This window comes from Lepisosteus platostomus, chromosome 2 (assembly GCF_059453375.1).
Source record: "Lepisosteus platostomus isolate fLepPlt1 chromosome 2, fLepPlt1.hap1, whole genome shotgun sequence".
NCBI lineage: Eukaryota > Metazoa > Chordata > Actinopteri > Semionotiformes > Lepisosteidae > Lepisosteus > Lepisosteus platostomus.
The window spans coordinates 61638283-61664768 of NC_142612.1; the positions used below are offsets into that span (position 1 = coordinate 61638283).

Here is a 26486-nt window from a genome sequence, read left to right on the forward strand (position 1 = left end):
ATCACAAATTCCTGAACGAACTCAGTCTTTTTGTAATTACCTGTGTTCATCATGACCAGGGAATAACTAGTATTTCTTCCAGGTGTTCCTGTTCCTTAGGGTAGCTGTGGTTTGTCTTCTTTTTTAGTTTTACAGGGATTCTTATTGAACCTGTTCACAGATCATTTTGTTATAACTTTTAGTGTTTTAATTTGCAAGTATAGTGTAAAGTGAAAGTATTTTGCCCTTGTTTTATTGACACTGGAAGTTATGAATAGGTCTTTGCTAGCACTATCCTTTCAAAAGTTAAAATGCAAGCAGTAAGAAGTTTATTTACCAATGGATTCAAGAGGATCTTATGGCAAAGGAACTTTTTATATGAGGCTCCAAACTTAAATGGAATAAATGTAGTCAATAGGCATTCATCAGTATAAAACCTTGAGCTTTAATAAGGCACTCAAGCTGTTTGTTGTAGCTGTTTGCACCTTTACCTCTTCCATACTTACCACTGACTTCCAGGCCTCCAACACTAATCACATACTGAATAATTCCACCCCAGTGTACATAGTCCAGTGTACTGTTTAACTTTATTTTGAAATATCAGAAACATATTTGCACGAGAAACTTTGATTGCAAAGATTGATCTCAGACAAGATTATAACCACTATAACATGTCTCACCAGCTATTGCCAGGGGAGTTGAATGTCCTAGCCCTTCATTATTATGTTATAGTGTCCTGAATGTGCGATGTGTTAGGCGGGTATTTATTATGATATATTTTGTTTTTACATATGGATCATGTCAATCTGCTCTCCCAAAAAAATCTCTGGGATCAACTTTAAAGTAAAGATTTATTTTCACTACCAAAAAACTGTTAAGATAATTTTGTAGGCATTTAATTAGATTTGTTTTTACTGATTGTGTTTTGACTTGGTACACGAATGTCAGGATATTTGCAAGAACAAACTAAGAATCAAAAGCTTAAAAATGAAGACCCTGGTTTTGGGAAGTGTTTTCTCCATTTTAAATGATATACCCACATTTCAATGCGACACAGTAACTGACGTAGGGTAGTATATGGGATTGAAAACAGCAGGTTGAGGTTTTGAGATCCAGGTGGGTTCATGGCTTATGTCTCTCACTGACTGTGGTGGGGATTCCCCAGCCGTGCTCCCTGGCAGCTGTGCATTGTGGGGGGGCAGGACTGGGGCTCCCAAGACCAGGCTCTTAGCTCCCAGTGGGACAGTGACCTCTTCAATTCCCTGGTTGTAACTGGAGTGGCACACAAAAACAAGTAGACTCCTGCAAGCCTGGCGAAGGTGTCCAGTTTGCACACCACACATCTCTTTATAGAGTGACAGTCATCTGTATTAGGCTCTGCCTGATTCTCAAATCCAGGCTACCTTAATGATGTTTTTGTTTTTTCTAATTCTTACATCAGAATTTGATATTTGATTTTTAGTTCACAGACACATTGTATCTGTCGAGGCTCTTCAATTCTAGAGTGTCAGGTGCACATTGTATATATTTTAGTGTTACCAGTATAATAGAATTTGATTCCTGAAACTGAAAATAAATTAACATCTTTCTCATTTTTCCTGGAATCCTAAACCAAAGCGACGACAAAGATGGCAGTAGTGAACCAGCCTTGTCCTGTTTTGTGCATGTTACAAAAGTTCTGAAGGTAGAAACTTGTTTTTGCCAAGCGTAACAGAGTATGATATTAAGTCACCATGGGACACAGTCCATAAACAACGAGAAAAGGCATAAGAGGAATGTGAACCATCTTACCAGGGACTTCTGATCACCTGTTCGATCCCAGTCCCAGAGGGTTTTGGGGTGTTTAGAGTCTAGCAGTAAGGCTTCTGGATGCCTGAATGCTGTGGGGGAAGACCTGTGTGGTGTGTGCAGTATCACAGTGAGACTGCAGAGAGACAGAGTCTCATGGTGAGAATCTGGTTTAAACTGTCCCGTCTTGAGACTGATCAGTAGAAGCTTGCATTGAGGCTGCACGTTACTAGTCTCAAGGGGAGACTTCAAGATACAAGTTTTCTTACAGCGAGATATGTGCTGTCTAGGTTAATGAGAACAGGGGAAGGCTCTTGATAAGAATAGGCCTCAGTTGTTTCCGTGCCAGCTAGTTGTCAAAAAATAGACAGACAGAAGTCAGAATGAGACTGGCCAAATGGAATCGACTGAATTGAGGAAGGCTTCTTCCAAGGCTATAAGGTTAAAGGCACAAGTGGCAGTCCAGTCATGGCCTAATTTAGGTTAAAAGGGGGTTAATGTGTGCAGATCTCCCCACTCCCAGCTATCATCAAAGAAGGATCTGTTACACAAAGCTTGCAGGAGTTTGTTGCAAGCATTCCCTGTCACGTTAATATGTTTAATAAAGAAAAGAATTCTCCCCTCCACCAATGTTGTAAAAGTGAAGTGCACTACACTTTGTGAAAGGTACTCGCTTGGAATTCACTTTGAGCCTTACAGTTCAGACAGTGGCTGTGGTTTCCCACAAAACCATACAAGACTGGCCACCACCAGGACTTGGTAAACGTTAGCCCACCAGAGCATTCTTTCCTTGCTGCACTGTAGTGCGTTTCGGACTTAGTTGGAACCTTTAATCTGGCACAGTTGCTATTGTGAGACCCATTCCTCCATCAGTTGTTAAGTCTCCTGTAAGGCATGGTGAAGCATGACAGCAGGCTTGTCAAAGGAGATCACTCATCATCCTCATTCTCTTCCTGGTGGTCAGTGGAATTCATTGCACTGTAACTGTTCTATAAGTCCCTTGTTCTCCACAAGAACTAAAAACAAAAGAACCGTTACAAACAAATGGCAGTTTGATTCATCCAGCCCATTTGGTCCTTAGTGCTCTTTGATATGAGGATCTTAAAAGTTTCTTGGAAGACGGCAGGGTATCCACTTCAGCAAAATGGCAGGATAGTTTGTTCCAAGCTTACAACCCTTTGTGTAAAGAAATGCCTTCTTTTCCATGTTTTAAATGCATTTCCATATAATATCCACTTTTGTCCCCTGGACTGTTAATCTTGAAGTTCATTGGGTTCACGTTGTCAAAGATGTAAGGATTCTGAATTCTTGAACCAGGTCCTCTCATAGTCTTTTTTTGTTCAAGGCTAAAAAGGTTCAGTTCTCTCAGGTTGTTGCTGATGACATTCCTTTGAGTCCAGGAATTTGGTCTTAATTGGTCCACCTCAATTTCCCTTCGGGATCAATAAAGTCTTATCTGTCTAATTCATCTGGTAGGTTTTGTCTATGGACTTATTCCATAGACATAATAACCAAACTTGTGCACGTTTCTCTAAATGTGGTCTTACCAGTACATTTTACAATTTTAACATAACATTCTTCATTTAAATTCTGTTTGTAGCTATATATATATCCTAACATTTGTTTGCCTTTTTTGTTGTATCCCCACTTTAGAAGATGTAAATGATGTGTCAGCTTAAGCTTAAGACTTATGAGTAACCTCATGAAGGTTATAAAGCTCAGCATTTCACATTTTGTTTTATTAGTTTTTACTGCTGGTCTTAGTACAGATCCATGTGGTACTCCACTAATTGCTATCTGAGCATTCACTCCTTAAATGTACTCTTTTTTTCTATTGACTAGCTTTCAAATAAAACACATTTCACCGGATGCCTTCTGCCTGTAATGTGCAAATCTTAAATCTTCTAAAAGAACTTTATCAAAGGCCTTCTGAAGATCGGAATACACCATGTAATAAGCAATACATTGTGATCCTACCTTAAACAAAGAACTTACAGCTTGGTTTTTCACACAGATCATCGCCACGATCATTACCTTTGCTTTGAAACCACAGTTCTCTGATTCATAATAGATTTTTATTAATTATCTTATTCCTGATGGAAGATGTAGAGTTGTAAACATAAAAATGCTGGAGTCTCCGACTCCAGAATTAGACTCTATTTAAATAACTGTTAAAAACAATACTTTGTCATTATAGATGTGAACTGCGAGAAATTGTCAAATGATGCAATGTTTTGTGATTTAAAAAAATGTATGAAAAGTGTCTTTTCTCTAGGGGTGTTGTTTAACGATAGTTTGAATGTTTGATATACACTGCAATTTAAAAAAATTTAATATGAATCTAATAGAATAGACTTGAACAAATGGCAACTCCTTGTTCTTGGGCTCCGTTAACATAAAAGAAATGTAACATCAACAGGTTATATAGTCCTCTTGACCTTGCAGTTTCTCAGGAGGCCAAATTATTTTTTGGAAGACCCTTGTGTTTGTCTCCCCAGTATCTATATCATGTTTAATTCATGCACTTCGATTTCTTGTGCAAAAAATGATCGGAGCTATAATCTTTGTCACCTTTGCTTCTGGGTGCTCGTGGTGATTTGGTGTTTTTCTTTGCTCCACTTGCGCCTGTTTATGAAATTATTTGTACCTTTGCAGGACCCCACTTAATTTCCTGAAACATATGACACTTCTTTTCAAATTACTGTTTTTCACACTGGGAATGCTGTGTCTTTGTGTGTTATCTTCCTTGTCAGATACAATTCTGTTGTTCCATCTGATGGAGCATGTTTTGGGTGGGTTTTGCTGGGCTCTTTCTCCCACTGACTCTTTGTGTGATTCTTTTTCCCCAAGACCCTGCACCCTGTTTGTAGGAAGAGCAGTGGTGTACCCTCAGTACTACCTTGTTCCCTGGGCTTCCAGTAATAGGTTAAGCTTCTCAAAACCTTTATCAGCACACGTTTGCTGATGGGGCGAATCTGTGACAGAGTGCATTGAGTTATGGTATAACAGCTATTTTCTTATCAGGAGAACTGTACATAGACTTCTGGAAAATAACTTCATTTTGACCTTCCCATTGACCTTGCTATATTCTGCAAACATAAACAGTGCCATATTGTGTGAATGAAAAACCAACTTTATCACTTCAGTAATTTATCAAAAAAAGGCCTGTTAGCATTAGTCTGCATGTTGAAAATGAATCAACCCTTTTCCTTCTATATTGATTTACAATTTAAAATAATTTAGGCATATTTTTCCTTATTTGGTAAATGACTGAATCCAGAAATATGCATCGTGTCCTCTACTCCAAAAAAAAAATCAGTTTATCAGTTAGTGTCATGTTTGACCACTTTGCACAAACTTCTCGTTCTGTTCAGTCTCTGTATTCCTGTGACAGCATCACATCCTGTGGTTTACCTACAGATGGGGTTTGCATCAGCTCTCTCCTCATTGGACATCCACAGGTGCTTGACAGGTTTTGTGTTTGAGGAGAAATTCTCTTGGACCTCTTATGTCCTCCAGTGTGGTCTCATATGCAGTCATTGTGGACAATGGTCTAATGTTCCACATTTTACAAAAATAGACTCTTCACAGCAACCAATATGGTTTTTTACTGCATATTTTCTTTTTTGGTACTGTTGTTCATTTATTTTCTTCAAAAAAGCCTACATGATTTTAGAACAAAAAAAACATAATGTACATTACCTTTAATAATAATTGCTTACACTTATATAGCGCTTTTCTGGACATTCCACTCAAAGTGCTTTACTATTAGAAGTATTATTTCATTTTAAGGTAAAATCATATATTGAATACGAAAATGTTCAAGAGCAAAGTTGTGACTTAAAATATTATGATTTGCAAACATTTTCATACATCTTGAATGTCTCATAAATATTCTATAATTTGAAGACAGTAGCTTAGATTTATTGGCTGACCTATTGCCCTTGCTTCAACCACTGTGATTTGATGGAACAGATCTCTGTTATACATTCATTATTGCTAATATGTACTGCCTTCCTTAGATATATGGGTGTTGGCATGTGCAGATCTTGAAAACAATGTTGTATCGCAATTTTTATTTTGAGATCTGCCAAGTTAACATTTTGATACAACGTTTTAGAAACTGTCCCCTTTTCACCAAAAGAAGATGTCATTATGGGGCTACAGTAGAAAAGGAGGCTCAGAGGCAGGTCAGAGCAGTATTCACCATTAATTAAAACTTAACCTAATTCTACAGTATTTTATTCACATCTAGTATCAGGGGTATTATTACATGATTGCAGCAAAATATCTGCTAAAATCAGAATTCTGAGATTTTCAGTTAGCATTTCTAACAAAGCAGTTATTGAGGTCATATTAGATGCGTATTATGAACTGCAGAGCTTCTAAAAATAATTCTTAGTCTACTGCTTAACAGAAATTGTTGGGAAGCTGGGAAGATTCCAACAGTTTACTTAGGCAGCTTCAAGCAACACATTGGACATTGTCGGAAATAGACTGCCTTCCTCAGTTCTCTTGACCCATTTATTCCCAAGATCAGACTGAAATTTAATGTAAAACAGCACACAGGCCTAGTTCTGCTAGTCAATGCCCCAGCACATCTAAGATTCTTTTTTAATGGAATAACGTGAAAATCATTTTTGAAAATTTAATTACTATCTCTAGTGCAAAACTTGCTCCTTAACACATTCACAATTTCTACCAAATCATGAGTAACTTTTAGACTGAAAGGGAAAGACAGTTTGGCAAGGAATAATCCCTGTGGTTTTGAGTAAGAATAGTTCCTGGGTACATATAGATGTTGACTAATTGTACCCTAATTCATCAGACCGTAAACAGATGTCATTCCCCTAGGATTTGGGAGTCTTGGTTTCAGTAGTATTCATATCTTCAAATGATTTTTCAGCAAATGGAAGCTATGGTAGACTTGTTTGAGCAGTAAAGAAGCTTTTTATTCTAATTTCTTTACATTACACATGTTCATTCCTCTGCAGTTGTGTTTTAGTTTATAATGGATCCAAAATCTAAATGTTAGAGATTTCAGTGCAATCTCATATTCTCACTGCATGCACCACAGCCAGATTTTAATTTCCTTCAAAACACTTTTTTGTCCATACCCCTGTGTCGTAAAATAATCCTGCCAACAAAATAATAGGATCTTACACTAAATAATGTAAAATCTTGAAGAGCAACAGCAGCAGAACAGAATTTCCATGAGGCTTTGACAGAACCAGCAGGAGGTGCAGTTCAGCAGTGTGTACTATTCCACTCATCATGATCACATGGGAAGAGACCTGATGACAGATATTCCAGTCTGAGATCTACGGACTGTTCTAGCGAGGGGAGGTGGTGGATGCCATGTCTGTCAAGCTAACCGCACATTTCTGGTCACTGCATCTCTATAAATAATTTGTTCAGGCACAGAGGGAGATTTGCACACTATAAATAGACATCATTGACACCATGCGTCTATTGTATTGGTTTTTAGGATCCTTATTATTTTTTATTCACCTCACTTACTGTCACGTTGCCACTCAATGCCCTAATACCATAATGAGTGAGTATTATTTTTATCAGTATTAATTATTTTTCTGTATGTTTTAGTGTTCCAGCCCCCAAACCCAGCTACAATCGTTAATTCTTCACCAACTCAGCAAGTGTAAAACCACATGGTTCCTTACATGTGCCGAGGTGCAAAGTGGTGTTCCCGCACTCAGCCCAGCAGTGTTAACCTGGTTGCACTGAACTGCCGAGCGTGTCTCCTTGTCCTGTACAAATCAGACTCCCTCTTACTTGACAGATTACAACTGCTGCACCCATAAGCCTACACTCTGCCCTGTACATCACCCCCACCTTCTCACTCTGTTCCTTGTGCAAAATGCTGTCATTGTTCCTCTCTGTAGGACACGGTGCTGATGTCAAGTGTGTGGACTGGCACCCGACCAAAGGCCTGGTCGTTTCGGGGAGCAAAGACAGCCAACAGCCAATCAAATTCTGGGATCCAAAGACGGGACAGAGCCTTGCCACACTGTAAGTTATAGTATGGGTTCCAGTTCATCTGCTGTTCCAATCCCTTGGGCAGAAAAGAGAAAACACTATTCATATAAAACTGATTTTGTGTTTTACTGGGGTGAGGCCAACGGCGATATGAAACCTGAACACTGCGAAGTAATGACCCTCAAGTAAATGTGCTTGCTACTGTTCCCTTAGTTAAATGATACTTTAAAGATTTTTACCTTTTGTCTGACAATGGGAATGTCTTACAATAGAAAGCAGTTTTCAGTTTGTGACATTTGACAATATAGATGCTTGTATTACATAGTTAACCCCACAGCTGATAAGAAAGGGGAGAAGGTAAATGTTTGGGAAAGAAACGGGATGTGGACAGTGATGCTGTTTACCCACGTGCCTGTGCGGCAACCCTCTCCTGACACTGCCCCTGTTTAATGTACAGACACGCCCACAAAAACACAGTGATGGAGGTGAAGTGGAACCTCAATGGCAACTGGCTGCTCACTGCATCACGCGACCACCTCTGCAAGCTGTTTGACGTGCGGAACCTGAAGGAGGAGCTGCAGGTCTTCAGGGGTCACAAGAAGGAGGCCACAGGTCAGAGCAGTGGGGCACAGAGAGTCGTCTTTTCATCCTGGCAGCAAAACTAACACAGCACAAATTGCCTCTGTCTTTTGTTTCCTGATGTGCAATCTAATGTGATTCCTTCAAATGGAACCAGCAAATGACAGCATTGGAAAGCTGAACAGAAATGATTTTACGTTAGTCAGCCCCTGCAAACTGTAAGCCTGTCGTGATCCACCTGTCATTCACAGTGTAGGCTGTAGTTTCGAAACTCTTCAATTTTAATTTCAGGTATGTAAGTGAGCCATTTATATTTTTGAATGTTTTGCATTACATTACAGATTTAGTTTTCATTGAGCAGAATTACTTTGTGGAATAGTTAAATATTCTCAATAAGTTATACGTGACTTTTGTACGGATTAAAAATAATAAGGTTACCAGCAGCTAAACTTTTGTGTTCTTGAATGTGTAAGAAAAGTAGAACTGAAATGGCTTACACTGCGTAACCCTCTTCCAGTGATGAATATAGATTTCTGCCTAGCGGTGTATTTTATGCTTATTGTTGTGCTAATTTTCTTAAAACATCCGTGAAGGTAATTGTGTTTGAAAAGCTAAAAGCTTGACAATTACAATAAACACACCTACAGAATTAGCTTTACCAGAATACGAAGACCGTTTCTTCCCTAAATGCTTCCCAAAAGATGCAGTGCCAGCCAATCATGAAGTTCACCTCATTATTCTAGGATGTTCTGTTTTCTCCTTAATGAAAGTAATGAATCTCTGTTTTCTCTTCCTCTTTCTATCCTGTAGCTGTAGCCTGGCACCCGATCCACGAGGGTCTGTTTGCCAGTGGTGGCTCTGATGGGTCTCTGCTCTTCTGGCATGTTGGGTAAGAGAAACTTTGCCACCTGTTCACTCTCGTCGTGTCCTTCAGTATTGCATTTTGGACTTCACACACAATATCTTCTCTTCATTTTCCCCAGCAGTTCTTCCGTATGAAATTGATCATGTTTTTGCTCAGTGATTGGTTCAGTGCAAGTCATCTTTATTTTCCTGTGACTTTAGAATTTAATTTTATATTTCTTTTGCTTTACAAAGTCTTTCCTGGATTAGGAGCGTCTGGTGTGTTTAATGTGTTGTTTATTCCACATGTTCCTGACAGTTCTTTCAAATCACCAAATGCCAATTTTTGTGGTTTTACTATTAACATCATTAACATCAACTCAAGGTGAAGTGTGATGGAACTAGATCAGTCCATTGGTGCTGTCTTCATCTGCAGAGCTTGCTCCCAGTGAACGCTGAAACCATGCTTCTAAATTTTACCTGAAAAGCTCTTTGGAAGGGTCTTACCAATTGAGGCTAGTGCTATGTTTGATTCTGGATAGCACCCTGGTGTGCAAAAATAACATTAAAATTACCAACAAAAACAAAATTATGTTGGTAAAAATGTTTTCAGTCTATCTGACACAATGCCAAGAGGTCTGCGGGGATATATGCGTAGAGCGAAGCATCTTAGAAGGGATGTTTGTCCTTGGTGGTTGCACGTTGACCAGCTGGTGCTACAAGCCCTTGTGTCTGTGTTGCAGAGTGGAGAAGGAGGTGGGAGGAATGGAAATGGCCCATGAGGGGATGATCTGGAGCTTGGCCTGGCACCCACTCGGTCACATTCTTTGTTCTGGATCCAATGATCACACAAGGTGAGCCTGCGCGAGCCGAGCGTGACCTCTTCTGTGTGTGTCAATCTGTGCCTTTCCCTCTCCTGTCTGAGCTGTTCGTCACTGGCAGTTGCTGCTATGATCATTCTCACTGCTCCCTTACAGCAAGTTCTGGACAAGGAATCGTCCTGGAGACAAGATGAGAGATCGATACAACTTGAACCTTCTACCTGGAATGTCAGAAGATGGTGTGGAGTATGGTATGTACCAGGAATAATTGTAGACAAATTCAGACAGTCATTAAATAGGCTGCCTTTATACCATAGTGCCTACTCATCTGTAAGCAAACCAGCTGCTAACTGCTGAAAGCAAACACCACAGTTATGGCCCTGTTGAACTTTAGAACTGTACTTGCCATCATCTCACTACAGAATATGCTAAATAGAATGTAAAATCATTTCCCTATGGTATCCTAAGGCCTTTTTTTCTTCTGACCTCTCTGTGCTTTTACAGATGATATTGAGCCCAACAGCCTGGCAGCAATCCCGGGAATGGGTATCCCGGAGCAGTTGAAAATGGCCATGGAGCAGGAGCAGAGTGGTAAGGATTTATTTCTATAGCTCTGATTCAGTGCTAGTTTGCAAAATAGAATTGTTTTGTTTGAGAAAGTGTTTTAGGTTAATTTACAAAGATGTAACTTTTGAAATGTAAAATATCAGATAACAGGAGGATGAGAACAGTGTGCCTTCTTTAGTACTATCACATGGTGAAATAATAGCTGATTTCATCCAGACAGGACTCTTGCAGAATTTATTATGGTGGGCAAGGATTCACCCTGCTGTGGGTATTGTTTGTCGGTCTGCAGGTAAAGAGGATGTAACTGAAGCAGAAATGACTATCCCTGGGCTGGACTGGGGCATGGAGGAGGTCATGCAGAAGGATCAGAAGAAGGTCCCGCAAAAAAAAGTACCCTACGCCAAACCCATCCCAGCCCAATTCCAGCAGGTACCTCCTTGGGAAGAAGAATTTTAATTAATGGAATCCGCCCCCCTTTAAAATAACTGAATGAAGGGGAGATGAAAACTACAAATACAATTATGATGACACTGTAACCGATCTGATATATCTTAATACTTGAATGGATTGACGGAGTCTATTAATGTTAGGGAAGAGCATTTTTTCCAAAGATGATTGGGGAAAGGTGAATAAAAGGTGGTAGCCCATGGTACAGTAAGAGATTTTTTTTTGCCCCTTTGTAAAACTTGCTGTTTTCTTGCAAATTATTGTATAATGGCTTGATGGCGCTCATATACTGTATATAGAGCGAAAACAGATGGAAGGATCCTAGATGGAAATGAAAGGAGGTTCTGTCATGACGACTGTTCTTCCCACAGGCCTGGGCTGAAAACAAGGTGCCTGCTCTGCCACCCGGGGATCCCCCCAAGGAGAGGAAGGATGAGAAGAAGATCGATGGCAAGAAGAAGACCCAGGCAGAGATAGAGCAGGAGATGGCAGCCTTGCAGTACACCAATCCGCTGCTGCTGGAGGTGAGAGGGGGTCTCCCTGAGTCCAGGGTGTCATGTCCCGATTCCTTGGGAAGACCAGGTCGTACTCTCGGTAATCGTGAGGCCAGCACTGTTGTATTAATTTCCTGCAAAATCTAGACCCCCCCCCCTTTTGCTGCTTCACTATGGAAAATACCATCTGGGAGGTGGTACTTTGCAATTGCTTCTAACCTGGACCAGCCCTCAGCTGAGCAGACCTGTAAGTCATCACAGTAAATTAATTAGTCCTTGTCTTGATAGGTTCTTTTGGCTCTTTCAAGCATGTTTGGATAAGGATACATACGGAAATTGCTTTATTATATAGGCTCTTCCATAAAGGGTTTTAAAGGCCTGTCTGAATTTTTCATATTTTCTCTCACTCCAGCAACTCAAGATTGAGCGTTTAGCTCAGAAGCAGTCAGACCAGGGAGCTGCCCCTCCAGGATCCCAGCAGGGGGCGATGCAGCCCTTTGCCAACCAGGGCCCCCTGCCCCCACCCCACCAAGGGTTCCAGCAGCCTCTCGCTCCACAGCAGATGACCCCCAACATGGCTCCCATGGGTCCTGGAGGCCCACAAGGTCCATTCATTCCCCAGGGCCAGATGGGCCCCCCTGGACCTCAGCTTCACCAGGGCCCCCCTGGCCCACAGGGTTTCATGGGGCCCCAGGATATGCATGGGCCCCAGGGCATGCAGAGGCACCCGGGTCCTCATGGGCCAGTAGGGCCTCAGGGGCCTCCTGGGATGCAGGGCAACAAGGGCATGCATGGTCCTCCTGGAATGCTTCCAGGATCCAGAGGGATGCCAGGACCACCCTCGGGGGGAATGCAGGGTCCACCGGGCAATATGATGGGCCCCCCACCTCGTGGATTGGGGCCTAGAGACAATCAAGGGCTTCCTTCGCAGGGCGGTATGATGGGACCCCAAGACATGCGGGGTCCTTCACCACAGGGAAATATGATGGGTCACCAAGGGTCCCCCATGCAAGGGGCTTTGATGGGGCCACCAATGCATGGTCCCCAGGGTCAACAGAACCAACCCAGAGGACATGGCAATATGCAGGGAATGGGAAACATGCATGGAATGGCAAACTTGCAGGGGCCTCCTGGGAACATGCATGGGCATCCTGGTAATATGCAAGGACATCCTGGCAACATGCATGCACCTGGCAACATTCAAGGGCCAGGCAACATTCAAGGACCAGGAAATATGCACGGACCTCTAGGAAACATGCATGGCCCTGGAAACATGCAGGGCCCCCCAGGGAACATGCAAGGGCCTCAGGGGAACATGCAGGGGCCTCCAGGAAACATGCACGGCAACATACCAGGACCTCCAGGGAACATGCATGGACCAGGGACCATTCAAGGCCTCCCGCCGTTCATGCAGCAGGGCAAATCACCTCTGCTGGGTGAGGGTCCCAGAGGACAGTTCAACCAGGTGAGCGCTAACCACTTCAAGGTTTTAGTCTTGGACTGTAACTCCAGAACCAACTGCCTAATAACACATTTTGAAATGTATTCAAAGGTTCACTTGTTTTGAAGTGCATTCATGTATCCAAGGTGTCAGGATCTCGGTTATATTTGTAAAGGTCTTGTATACCTGCTTCACCTGAAATATGTAATGACACAGATTTGCACTGGCAGCCTAAGACTAGTATCGCCCACGGGGCACTATCGTGTTTTTACTTTAAATGTGTTGCTCAGTTACTCTGAAACCCTCCTCAAAAGAGTTAATTAGATGTTTTGTTTTTTAGGGGGCACAGAATCAAGGGCCGCCTCCATTGATGTCTGGGATGGTGCAACAAGGGCCGGGCCCCAATGGGAAAGGTAGTAGGACTTGTTGAAGTCTTCCCACTCTTACATGTGTGTCATTCCGGACAGTAATGGGTTGAGACTGTAGGCAAGTGTATGCTTATGCTGCACATTAAGACCATAATACTTCCCGAAGTAGATATTTGGTAGGCACAGCTATCACCTGTTCACATCTTCCTCTGTGGTTGTTTTCCTTATCCTATGATTTCACACTCTCTTCTTAAGAAGGTCCCTGAGTCAGGTATGGCCTCCACCCTGTCTTAGTGCCTCCACGAGGTGCCCAGGCTGGGCAGTCAGCTGTGGGCAGGGTTAGTGAATGGGCATGGCAGTCACCTGAAGAAAACATGATTCCTCATGTCAAATCGCGCTCTCTCTTCCAGCGTTCCCCGCTCTGGCCATCCTCCTTAAGTTGCAGGTGGCCCAGGTTCTTAGGGAGGCTGGAGGGGAAGGTGTGCAGGGAGTGACGCTGCAGTGGTCTGTTTGATTGACAGGTGATGGGCTGCTGGGTCCTTGCCCTGGCCACATGGTCAGAGCACCCAGCCCTGTCCAAAGTGTGATGATGTTCCAGCCCCACCAAGGAATGGGTGATCACTGGCATCCAGGGCCTAGCACCCCGGGACTCCCAGGTACCCCCAGGGAGTGGGTACCTCAAGGCACCTCTGTGTCGAAGGTCAACACTCCAGGCCTTTTGTCCATCCAGCGGGGTTTCAAATAGTGCTTTGGCTGCGTTAATTCACATTCCAGAATATTTGTGTTAAACGTGATCAGTTCTGAGACAAGATGTGATCCAATTCACGTTTTCTGTTCCAGTGGGGTTTTTTTAAGATGGAGTGGGCTGTTTCTTGTGATGCTGAAGGATAATGATCCACTGACATGAAGTCAACAGTCCAACACAACTTCTCTGTTCAGTCACCAAGGCTGTGTTAACACTGTAGCTCTCCACTTTGCCTCTTCGCTCGCTCCCAGAGCTTTTGAGACTGGATGGGACAGAACCCTGGAGTGTTGTGGGTCTTGATCCACAAGGGGTTTCTGGGGGTTCAAAGAAAGGAGGTGTTCGGTTTGTGGCTATGACGTTGATTGAGGGGAGGCACAGCTGGGAAATGGTGCTGCACTGCTCAGTGTGGGGGTCCGTGGCTCCACATGACAAGGGGTGTCTTCCAATGGCGGTCTGTCGTACACCGTCCGTAGTTTATGGTCCCCTGTTTTGTGGTTCCGGGTTGCTTCCTGGGGTCTGGCTGGAGCAGCTCTTATAAAGTGCACAGTGGGCCCTTCCAAAACTGGCAAACCCCCCACATGCAGGTTCTGTGTTGCTGTTTCAGGCAACCAGGGTTGTGATCACAAAGTAATCACTCCACACAGTGCACAGGGGGAAGACTTTTCCTGTTTTCATGTGCTCGCCGGCCAATACTACGACCCAAATACCACATTGGACCTCTGCAAGCAGCAAGGTCAGCAAAAACAGGACATGGCATGTACAGTAGACTCACAACTTGCATGCTCTCAACTTACACAGCCGCAGTTTTTTGTAGGGAAAAATGCTTTATTCTCGGAAAAATGTTTTAAGCATTCCTATGAGAGCAAGTTAGTGAGCCTACAGTCATCTTAAATACTTTCATTATCTTTTTTTCTACTGATATTTTATATCTTGTATTAATGCCAGGGGTTAGTAGGGGGTTATGTAACGGTTATAGGGTAAAATTTGACTAAAGGCGAATCTGGTTTTACGTGCTACTCAAAATCCCTAAACTCTGCAAAAGTTGTGAGTTGACTGTACTCCAGGTCTTTGAAACATTTACAGCCCAGATCCACCCCCAGGGGTTCAATTTCTCCCAGGCCGTGATGAGGGTGGTGGAGTGTGGGGGTGATCTGTGTATTCCAGTGGGTCTCCCTGTTTTCAAGAAGTCTGTGATCTGGGGATCTTGTCCCAGCGAGGGACGGTGATGGAAGTCTGTCTCTTGCTGTTCAAGCCAATTTCAATTGCATTGCTTCCCAATGAGAGAATCCATTTGTCTAGGAGTTTGCAATCTTCAGTCCATTTGGTGCATCTTATTCTCCATTGTTGTCTTTTGTCTTATGAAAGGCCAAGATGATTATAAATGGTTATGGAGACAAATGGAGTGGCTTTGGAATGGAGTGGAACTAACCTCTCCTGGCCTAGTAGTGCAATTGAGTTTGGAAGTGCCTTTTTCAGTGGATGCTCTTTTAACAAAATCAGCCACCAAGGTTTTCTCTTTGGTATTTTCCACCTTTATTAGAATGAACTGTATTATGCCCCATAGGGTGCAATAGGGATTTAAGATGCTAAATGTTTTAAATGTAGGGTTAGCCTTCTCCCTTTTTATGAGGCCTTATGCTTGAGCATATCCCCTGATGGCAGATTTGTAGGACTCAAATCACAATCACTTGCGTTTGGGCTTTGACTCAGATCATCTATAAGCCGTTTAGCACAAATAACAGCACAATCAGTATTTCTCGTTAGTGTAAGAGGAAAATGGAAACTTACGAAAACTACAAGAAAGTCTCCTTCTACCCCATTAAACCCCAAAAACAAATATGAGTATTATAGATAAGACAAAGTAAGAGAGCAGCAAAAGGCTAAAACAGTCAGATCACCCCTGAATACAGAGCATAACAGTCAAGTTTCTGAAGTTCCATACAAAAAGAAACTTTTCTAAAGAATGTTTAGGTCCCAGATGTAGGTCAGCATGCCAAACAACAGCAAATAATTGAAAATAGTAGGGAAAAATATTAAAGAGATGGGGAGACAAGAATCTTTATAGTTTGTGATTCTTTGCACAGTGTATTGTCTGCTTTTGTTAAGTAGTGTTGTAAACTGAGCGTTATGATTCGAGGTTTTAAGGAGCTCATACTCTGTGTCTGTGACACAGGGCTGGTTTAATGGCAGTAGCTGTAGGTGAGGTCCCTATGCTTAGTTCTCCAGCTGCAGTTGGGGAGCAGTGCTGCCCAGCTTCTCACTATAGAGGTTAACGTCCGAGACGCTGGCGGACAGGTCACTCATCCGCTTCCGTCTCGTTGTCAGGAGACTCCCGCGGGCCCCCCAATCACCACATGGGTCCCCCTCTGGAGCGGCAGGGTGCCGGAGTTCCAGACCAAGCTTTAGAAAGAGGGGGGCCTTTCTGGGGGGACTCCCGAGACGGGCTCCGAGGCGCTCCTCCAGACTTTGAGGGCCCAGAGGACCGGTTCCACCCCAGGGGGGAGGACGGCTGGAGGCAGCAGCAGCAGCAGCAGCAGCAACAACAACCGCAGCAGCAGCAGCAGCGTGGCCAGAACCAGGAATTCCGTGAGGGGGACAGCCGGGCCCATGGCAGAGGGGGCCCCTCTGGGAACTGGGAGGGCCGTCGGACGTCGGAGGAGAGGTTCCTCCCCAGGGATGGCGATGACGCCCGCTTCAGGGGGAGAAGAGAAGACCGGTGCGTTGCTGGGACTGCTGTGAGCAGTTGCAGGAGCTCTGAGGAGCCTCATCCACATCTGTTTCCTTCTTGTTTCACACTTGTTCATGGCCCTAGCATGGTTGGCATGTCCGTCCATCTCTCCATCTGTTTCCTAACCCCTTCCAGCTCAGGGTCACAGGGGAGCAACGGGTACAAGGCAGGGTAAACCCCACACAGGGCGCCAATCCATCATAGGGCTGACACACAGACACTCACTCACACCAAGGCCAATCTTCCCAGAACCGTGTTAACCTACCAGTATGTCTTTGGACTCCCCCCCCCCCCCCCCCAAAGCATCAAATCGCAAAAATAGAACTACGTTCGAAATACAAAATTATTTTTTATTTTCCTGTAACATTTCCAAAAAGCTTCTTAATTGCAGATATAAGTACCTTCTTATATTTTCTGGTGACGTGCTGCAGCTGTTTAAACGAAGGAGTCTGAGTGCTGATTAGCAGCACACAGGCTGCCGTGATGGCTGAGTGAGTCCCCTGTCCTGACCAGTCCTGACCAGCTCCCTGCGGTCTTTGTGCAGGTTCGAGAGCTATGATGTCTCCGGCGAAAACTTCGAGCAGAGGCAGCGTGACCAGAGGCGTCCCCTCCACGGCCGGCACAGCCAGGACTTCGACCACGAGCAGCCCGAGGAATCGTGAGTCATGCGTTTAAGCTCGTAGCAGGACTGGGAGAAATTGGACTTCGACTTCCTGAATGCTCCCTTTCCTTTGACATAATGCAAAAACTTCAGGTGGTGCGTTTTTGTGTTTTGAGGCTTCAAGTGAACCCATTTAATTGACATAGGCTGAGCACATCTCTTTTTTTAGAAAAATAATCTGCTTATATTAAAATACATAAGAGAGGCCTTGGTTATTTTTTTATCAAAACACATTTTTGAATGTTTATAAGGAGACAATAACTATATTGGCAATAACTATGAGGGGACCTCCTAAGAGGAACTAAATATCTTAAAACCCAAAAGCCATGTGTTTCTGGTAAGGATTGCAGCAGCACAGAACCTGTTCTGGACACAAAAGTCATATGTTTAGACTGCATCCGGGACATGAAGCCAGGTCACTGGACTCAAGCACATAGGGACAAAACCCACATTAACTTCACACAAGAGGCTTTCCAGACGGGGATTGAATCCAGGAAATGAAACAGCACATTTGTTGCCTTTCTGCAAAGATCTGTGTAGAGCCCTAAAATCTGTTGAGTTTTCTGTTCGTTTCCCACCTTAAGTTCATAACTGTAGGTATTCAGCTGAAGCTCATAACTGTAAGACATTCTACGGTAGGGAGTAACAGATCAGCTTGTTGCTGGAAGTCTTGTGTTCTGCTAAGTCTCAGCAGATCGTGGATAAGCACTCTATCTAGAGGCTCCTAAAGGATAGTCTTCACCAGAGAAAATGAAAAAATGCAGTTTAGCATGCTTCTCACTGTCTGTTGAGCAGTTTTGCAGATACATTATTTGATGTGTATATACAGGTAACCTTCATGTAAAACCAGTATTCTTGTGGCTTGTTGTGGGAAGTTCTTCATCAGAGGAGCAGGACACAGTCTTGTGCAGATTCAGTTTTATTGAGCTCAATAATGACATCAACGTGCGTTGGGTCTGCCCCACAGAACAGACAATCCTGCAGGGGTTTCCCAGCTCTTATATACAGTCAGGAGAAAGTTTGTTTCACAATATGAGTGCTTGTCCTGTTCTTTGATATGTAATTAAATTTTGTCCTACTGTCTTGCTTTACGTTCTGTCCTTTGAAATGCAGCAGACATTGGTCTGGTTTATCCTGTTTGTGGGTGTTGTTCCTGTTGTTAAGACACTGGGGCTGCTAAAGCAAGTCAGTTTTATGGCATCTTAGTGTAACTTTTGTTTGAGGCTAAATTAACAGACCCCATCAACCCCATGTGCTTAAGTGGTGATACTTTGATGCTGGATAAGTGAAATATATACATGTCCCACTTCATGGCTCATACTGATCATGGAGCCTGTTGAAGGCAAGGCTGTCTGGGTATATCACAGGGCATTACAAGCAGGAGTTGTGATGGAGAAGGTTGCTGGCCAGGCAGGCTGACTCAGCCGTGTCCTTGTGGCAGGTTCCGGAGGGGCGGTCCTTCCCGGAGCGACACTCGAGGAGGCCGGGGCTTCTCGGAGGACTTCGGGGGCGACGAGAGTTTTGATCAACCAGAGGAAAAGGGCAGGGCCTGGGACGCTGGAAGAAGAGGGAGGAATCGTGGGACACCCAGAGCGGGTAAGAGGACGCCACTGTTACTCCCTGCCCACAATGTCTCTATTCCCAGCTCCCTTTATTCTGGATTAGCAACAGAGCACTCCGTTTCATTCATTTTAAATGGGAAATATTAACCTTGACCAGTCCATTTCCTGACTAGTTTTAACGTCCAGCATTGTTAGCTCTTTCTGTCATTTTGGAGCAAGCTTTGCAGGGATTTAGAATTATAAAAAATGTCTCGATGTTTAAAGGTATATAATGATAGGGTTACCCAGTTTTATCCTGCAGTGATGCTACAGTCAGGAAGCTGCGCACTCCAGTAATACCCATAATATAGCATGAAAAACTTGTCACTCTACTTACACATGTATTAGAGTGATATATTAGGGATTAGATGTTTTTGGTGTAGTTTTTCTTAATTGATCATTCATGATTATGAAACAAGTCAAGTGCCTTGTTGCATAAACAAGAAATCGCCACATTACCGTGAGTTTTAATTGGACACAGGTGATGAGGCTGTCTAACCTGCTGAATGTGAAGCCTGGTGAAAACCAGGGAAACGTGTCAAGAGAAAAGCTGTGCAATTTGTAACATTCCAGCTGTATGCTGTCTGTCGGGGATAGGCAGAATGAATTCACCCGTCACGTCTGTCAAAAAAGTTCCAAAAAAGAGTCATTTTCCTGATAATGTTGTTACAATTTTAAGTGTAGATGTTTCCTTTGATGCTCCATGTGGTTATAACTCATTTTTTAGCAAGCTCGTTCTGTGCTCATAGATGGGCTGGAGTAATTTAAATCATAGTGAGCCCCTGCTGAAATTATGGAAGTATAGCAAGTCATTTATGCTACATACTTTTCGCAGATTTATAAGCAAAGGTCGTTGTTTTATTTTATATTGCAGTATGGAGCATGTCATTGAACTGATTGCAATTCGTTTTCTTTCTGATCTAATTGTTATTGTTTACAGGGGGACGGAAGGGGCTGCTGCCCACCCCAGATGACATCCCGCCTCACTATGATGGAGGACGAAAGCCAGAGAACTGGGAAGGAGGGCGAGACCAGGGTAAGAGGGGCTGGGTGTGGGAGGGGGTGGCGAGACCAGGGTAAGAGGGTTCTGTGCTGGGTGTGGTTGAGTGCTGCTTGCTTGCTGTGGTGCAGTCACACAATCATCTCCTGAGCCAACACTGAAACGTCACACGAACACAAGCGTATGAAGAAACGGGAGGTGACGAGCAGGGGCCGTGGGCAGCCTGATGTTATGAAGCATCGATCAGCACAGTTTTCACGTGTACTTCGTGCCCACAGGCCACGAACACTTCAGAGACGGGCCACGGCCGGATCACCCCACTCGCGACAGCCCGTCCCCTGCCAGCAGGGAGCGCTCTTCTTCACTGCAGGGCATGGACATGGCGTCGCTGCCACCCCGCAAGAGGCCCTGGCACGACGGGCCGGGCACAGGAGACCCCCGTGAGAGAGACTCGCCAGTGAGTGGCCCTGACGATCGAGGCCCAGGTAAGAGAGCCATGTGCTAACCATGGCAACAGCCGAGCCCCAAACACAGGTGGAGTCTCTTTCTCCTGGGATAATGAAGCATAGGTCATCAAAGCCTACGTCATCACGCAATGTGATAGCCATTGACTTACAAATGCCTGTTTCTTTCTTTACAAAAACAGCATTTTTCCATTTTAATTGTGGAAATAGCAAGTTATCATGGACCTTGATAAGGAAATGAGAATGCGACCTATAAAAGGAGTCCAGTTGATTCATCATGCACAATTGTTCAACAGTAGCTGATGGATTGCTACAGTCCCAGAATCACGCAAAGCAGCAGACGCGTCGTGAGATGCCTGCAGTGCGAGAGTATCCATTAATGTCACACTTTCACACTGATGTTTAAAGGGAATCTTTCCGTGTCTTTAATGGAGGTTTTTAGGATTTTGCTACTTGTGCTCAGACAGTTATTCTGGCAGTAGCAAAATGATTGTTATCCGTGTGTCTGGTAAAGTTTCTTATTTGCTGAATTACAGTAAGGCTTGATGTTGTCTCAGTCGGCTGGCGGGAGCCGTGCACGTGCAGGTGCCTAAGAGCTCTGTGTTTGTGACGCAGGACGCAGCTCTTCTCAGCGAGGGCTGAAGCTCGGGCGCTCTGGCTCGCAGGATGGAGACCCGCACCGAGAGGAGAGCAGCTATGGGGGCTCAGCCCGGGGGGCGAGAGGAGGCTGGGGTCGCGGGGGCGGCGGCGGCAGCGGCGGTGGTGGAGGAGGAGGAGGGAATGTGAACAGCTCGCGAAGAGGCTCGTCACGCGGCCCCTCGCGAGGAAGCCGGGGCCGGTAGGACAGGGAGGACTGCTGCAGGAGGAGAGAGACATGATGAGAGGACATGTGAGCCTCGAACTGGGCAACGCAGGGGGACAGCGGGACAGACGGACACCAAGGCAAGGGCGTGTCGGCAGCAGAGGCCGGATGCTGGCGAAGGAAGGCGGGAGCCTGTCATTTCCACAAAGAACCTCTTGGCTTTGGGGCCTACAGGGGGGCCAGGCTGCTAAACCCAAAGGAGTCAATCCTGCCATTTCCATTGGCACCATCACATCATCAGCTGGACTCAAAGCAGAATCTCCCTGTGTGTATATAAATGAGTTTGTACATGTGCTCGGTTTTCTTCTGTCATGGTAGCCCATCCCGGCTCCTTCGGTATCCCATAGTTTGCAGTACCTGTAACTGGAAAAGGTCCATTTAACAAGCATCAGGCTTCTTCCATGCAGCCTTTCCACTGCCTCTGATGTTCACACTGTATTTTTACACAGCGGGCGTTTCTTGTTCTCCCAAAGGATTTCCCAGGTGGCTTTTTTTTTTCTACACATTTCACTGTTTCACCCTTTTTGAAACCCCTCCCGATCCTCCTTCACTTATAAGCACACACACCTCTTGGATGACCTAGCAGACCCAGCTTGACTAGGTCATTGACTCAGCTTGTCCCATCTTGACTAGGTTATTCCCGCTGGCGTGATGTCAACTAACACGTATGTCCCTCGTTTTTTGTTTTGAAATGTCTCAAAAATACGGTGTACAAAATATGGTACAGGAACGAGATATTCAAGCATTGAAGCCCTGTGTCTTGTGTGGGCTCTCCCTGTGTCTGAGGTGGCGGCAGCAGCCTTAAAGGCTGCTCACAGTCTCTGCTCTGCCTCTTTCAGCTGTTTTCTGTTGAATCATGTCAGGTTAAGCCAGGCTTAGTATGTCACAAACCCCTGGATGTGAGGAAACAACATTGGGGGGGAGAATCCTTCTGGAGTGTGGTATATAATAGTTTGGATCAAGAACCAAAACAAATATAAACTGATTGTGGAGGTGGCCATTTCATCATACCATCTGTTATAGGCAGTACAAATACATTTCATTTTAGTACAAGTTTTTGACATTTTTCATATCACAGATTTTAACAATGCTATGTGATGGAGAAAATGCTATCTTCTAGTGTGTTTTTTAAATACAAATCGAGATACATTTGTTGTGCCAGAATTACAATGCGGAGACAAATGTCATGCCTAGTGTCATCAGAAAACAGGGAAGATTCAACATGACAGAAAATGTGAAGTCCATTGTGCAGTCTTTTGCATATGTGGAAAGATAAGATAGGCACATGTTCAAAAATGGCAGAATATGTAACAGGAATGGAGTAATGACAACAGGGGAAATTTATTTTCTTAACTTTAGTAATCTGTTTTTCTACATTGGCACTTGCTGAAAGGCTGTGCATGAATTCAGGCCTGCAAACCTGATGTTAAAATGTATCCTTTTAAATTTCTACACTTGACACTTTCAGCTAACGTAATCGTAACCACTTTCGGTCCCCCAAGATGTCTAGCCCCCTAACAAAATATGCCCCAAGATGTTTTGTCACACTCCCAGTTTTATGAACTGAACAAACTCCTTGATGCCTGCAGTCATTCGCGTTTTCTTTCTAGGGCAGAGCCATTGGGATCTAAGGTGTAAATGATATACAGGAAGGATCTAACTAATGGAGACCCTATTTGTGAATCTTGGTTTCAAAGAGGAGAAATGTGCCTCCTGACAAAGGTGTGTGTAAAATCCCAGTGTTGAAGGATCAGGTGGTTTGGAACACCAGTCCAGAGATGTTCTCACTGATTCAAAGAATTTAATGTTGCTAACTGTACAGTGTTCTTTTTTTCTCAGGTGAGTACATTCTGATACAAAAAGGAGGGGTCCCATTTCTGATTTTTCTTTACAGAAATCCTTATTTTCCTTGATTTTTTAAAAAACATCTTAAAAATGGGAGAAAAAAAATCTGTATACTGAACTCTAACATTACCAGGCGCCTTTCAGAGATACAGAGAGGTGAGTTTCTTTGTAAATGTATAGTTTGTCAAGGAATTGTCATATTGTTTTGTCATTTTTTGTATGAAACTGCAATAGAAATTTGTGCAAAATTTACCAAAAAACTTCTCTTGTTTCATGCTTCTTTATTTTCCTTTTTGCTCGCTGAATGTCAGCACTTTCTGGGCACTGTGGTAGCATCTTCTATATCCATTTGAATTTATACTATAATTGCATTAGAAAGTAGACTTGCCCGTTTTAAGGAATATTGATCAGGGTATTCCGCAGGCACTGGAAAAGTAGGAGTGGGAGTGTGAGGCTTCACAGTGCAGGGTGAATGCAAATAACTGATGAGAACTTAAGAAAGGGTACAAAGACAAGGCCTCTTGGCCTATCGAGCAGGTAATGGATCCAAGGATCTAATTCTTCTGTTTCTTGAAAGAAGCCAGAGTGCCACCTTTCACAGCATGAGCTGTGTTTTGTATTCCTGCTCTCATTTCACAGTTGCCACCATATCAGGGCTACAGTGTGAGGTGTGCCAGTTCCAGGTATGCTTGAGAAGAGGTGAATGGCACAAAAGACTGCTTTGTTTACACTTGCAGTTAGACTAGAGAGCTCCCAGTCAGTTCTTCACGACCCAGAATCAGCTGGTGTGGGTTTTTATAACTGTTCAAGTAAATTACTCTTAGTAAAACAACAAATCCTGAGTTCTCGGTGTTTGGACACTGGACGATATTTTTACATTTATAGTTTATTTTAGTTGATAAGGAATGAACAATTGCATAAAATTGTAAGCTTTTCACACCATTGAGCCACTAGCTAGCAACAAGACAGTAAAACAGGTTCACATAAGAATCTGAACTGAAGAGTGACAAAAATAAAACAGTGGTTAATACAATTGTTTTGGGCGAAATAAGCAGTTACATTTGGTCTCTTGTTCAAAATTCAGTTCTAAACCCAGTTTTCATGGTCTATGCTAAAGACAACAGCCCTAGCTGAGATGCAGCTGTGTCCCTAATGTGATTAATAAATTCACAGATCTCCCATCACTCACAACATGTTAATCAAACACTCCATAATCTGTCAGTGAACGGCCCGTACTCGGGCCGTTTGCTTCACCTGGATCCGGGTTGGATTTCTTTTCGCTGTGAGAAAAACTGCTTTTATCCATCCCAGCTTTTCACATCATCCACAATTGCCACAGCATATTCATTCCTTCACCGAAGAAGACCCTATATCCTTACTGAGGGGCGCTTTGATGTCGCCTAGGAAAGTGCCTCATTTAACCATTTTAATACCCGATTCACAAGTAGTGGAACAAAGCACAGTACCGTATGCTTGAAAGCCTAGTTCAAGAATCCAGGGAGACTGTTCTACATCTCATTTGGCATTTTTTAAATTTAAAGATTCTGTCGGGCGTACGATTTGTCCCCAGCATCTGTGCCTTCCAGTCTGCTGTCGGGAGTCAGATGGGCATGGTCTTCGCTGAAACAGTTCGCTTGATGGCTGACGCTGCCATGCTACCCAGGAACTTCATCCCTGCGGTCCCTCCTGGGAGTAGGGCAATAATGTACCCAGCTATGGCAGCGACCTGCACCACAGCCCCGAGCGCGGTGAGCGCCGTGCTGTGGAGACTGAGCGCCGCGTACAGAGTGCCCGTGAGAGAGCACAGGTACAAGGCAGCACCGGGGGACGGGGTCGTGAGAAGTTTGCTGGGTCCCCGCAGTATCCCCGCCCCCAACAGAGCAAAAACGGATCCGAGGGACCAGAGCAGAGCGAACTTGCGAGCCTTGAGCAGCAGCAACGGGGCGTACAGAGCAGACAATCCGAAGCACAGCACAGAAATCGCAATGCAGACTCCAAAGGCGACCAGCCTCTGCGAGCGGCTCATGCCGGGCAGGCAGGCATCTGGCTCGGAGGACCATGGCCAGGAAACGCCGCTGCTCGACCCTTGGCCCGCACTGTTGTTGGCAGTCCCCGAGAAAGAGCTAGACCAGCGACCGAACCAGCTTCCGTTTACTGAGCTCGTCTCGCCGATATCGATGGCAGTACTTGAGCTCGGCTGCGATCCTGCCTTTGCGCCGCTTTTGGACTGAGCCAAATACTCCTGCAGCTGTCTGTTCAAATCGGCCATGACTCTCGCAGGTGTTCATCCAGCTAGCTCATCCCGACACCCCGTGTATGACTCGGGAAGACAGGAAGCAGCTCATCGTCACTGAAATGCGTGTTCACATGTGACTACATGTAACAGCAACCTTCAGCCGTGTGGAGGAGGTAGAGTTAAAGAGGCGTCAGATAGCTCACCGAGATGTGAACGGACACACACGTGAAGTTATTTTTGTGATTGTTATTGGTATACATCTCACATGGGTCCTTGATTGTGCTCTTCTCTAGCACATACATACCGATGCTATTACAGCCGAGGAACAAACAGGGGTTTGAAATTACAAGCGGAAAGAACTGTTTCGGCTGTGGAGTCTCTAAAGGGGTGCGTGGAGAATGAGGACAGCAGGACTGTGATGAGAAGTATATGTGAGATTAGGCAAGAAGATGGAGTGGGTCGCCAGGTTTCATCCTGGTGTATCTGGAGGTTTTCCAGGTGTGTTAAAGTATTTCTTTAGTCAATTTCTTGTGTTCTATATTAACAAATATAATCTTTTTGCGTCTCCCTGTTTTGACACATTTTCTCGTCTCCTCTGTCCATTATTCTCCGGTGTTTATATACCCGCAATTTTTGTGTTCTCCCTCACTTCTCACGACAAAATCTCTGTAGAGTTCAGTAAATAAAATATGGCGACCTGGAAAAACCTGGTTCGGTTGAGCCAATAACGAGTTTATCCAAAACTTTAGGATGTAAGATGTACTGGAAATGTGAAGACACACTGGCCCAGTAGGACAGATTGGGGTCCCTTGGGGTAAAGAGATGAAAATAGTGTTGCTATTGTTGATCCCAATTTCAGTTTTCACCTTGCTTCTGAATTAAAGCGCATAGACTGAACGATAATTGTTAAATGAAATCATTTAAATCGATGCTATTTGAATGTTTATTGTGTTTCTATACACTGCCAGTATTTGGAGTATTGCATATTTGCACTATGCCTTTTACAGGTTTTATTTTGTT

General features: G+C 44.1%; 2 protein-coding genes across 3 annotated transcripts in view; one reads left to right on the forward strand and one right to left on the reverse strand.

The window, feature by feature from the left end:
* Positions 1-23403, forward strand: part of wdr33 (WD repeat domain 33) — a 48562-nt gene extending 25159 nt beyond the window's left edge. The window contains exons 8-24 of one of the 2 annotated variants that reach the window (XM_088611477.1): positions 7671-7797; positions 8222-8376; positions 9154-9232; positions 9930-10040; positions 10164-10258; positions 10512-10598; positions 10864-11003; positions 11393-11545; positions 11928-12980; positions 13297-13369; positions 13846-13980; positions 16395-16785; positions 17342-17455; positions 18900-19054; positions 20000-20095; positions 20338-20544; positions 21139-23403. In XM_088611477.1, the coding sequence (XP_088467603.1) occupies positions 7671-7797; positions 8222-8376; positions 9154-9232; positions 9930-10040; positions 10164-10258; positions 10512-10598; positions 10864-11003; positions 11393-11545; positions 11928-12980; positions 13297-13369; positions 13846-13980; positions 16395-16785; positions 17342-17455; positions 18900-19054; positions 20000-20095; positions 20338-20544; positions 21139-21365 (3398 nt within the window). In that variant the 3' untranslated portion in view covers positions 21366-23403. The remainder of the gene's footprint in view (positions 1-7670; positions 7798-8221; positions 8377-9153; positions 9233-9929; positions 10041-10163; positions 10259-10511; positions 10599-10863; positions 11004-11392; positions 11546-11927; positions 12981-13296; positions 13370-13845; positions 13981-16394; positions 16786-17341; positions 17456-18899; positions 19055-19999; positions 20096-20337; positions 20545-21138) is intronic. The other variant, XM_088611488.1, reaches the window with a different exon arrangement.
* Positions 23404-24100: 697 nt separating this feature from the next.
* Positions 24101-25634, reverse strand: sft2d3 (SFT2 domain containing 3). Its single transcript, XM_088611594.1, has one exon. It carries the CDS (start codon positions 25497-25499, stop codon positions 24831-24833), a length of 669 nt encoding a protein of 222 aa, XP_088467720.1. The 5' UTR covers positions 25500-25634; the 3' UTR covers positions 24101-24830.
* Positions 25635-26486: the final 852 nt, after the last annotated feature.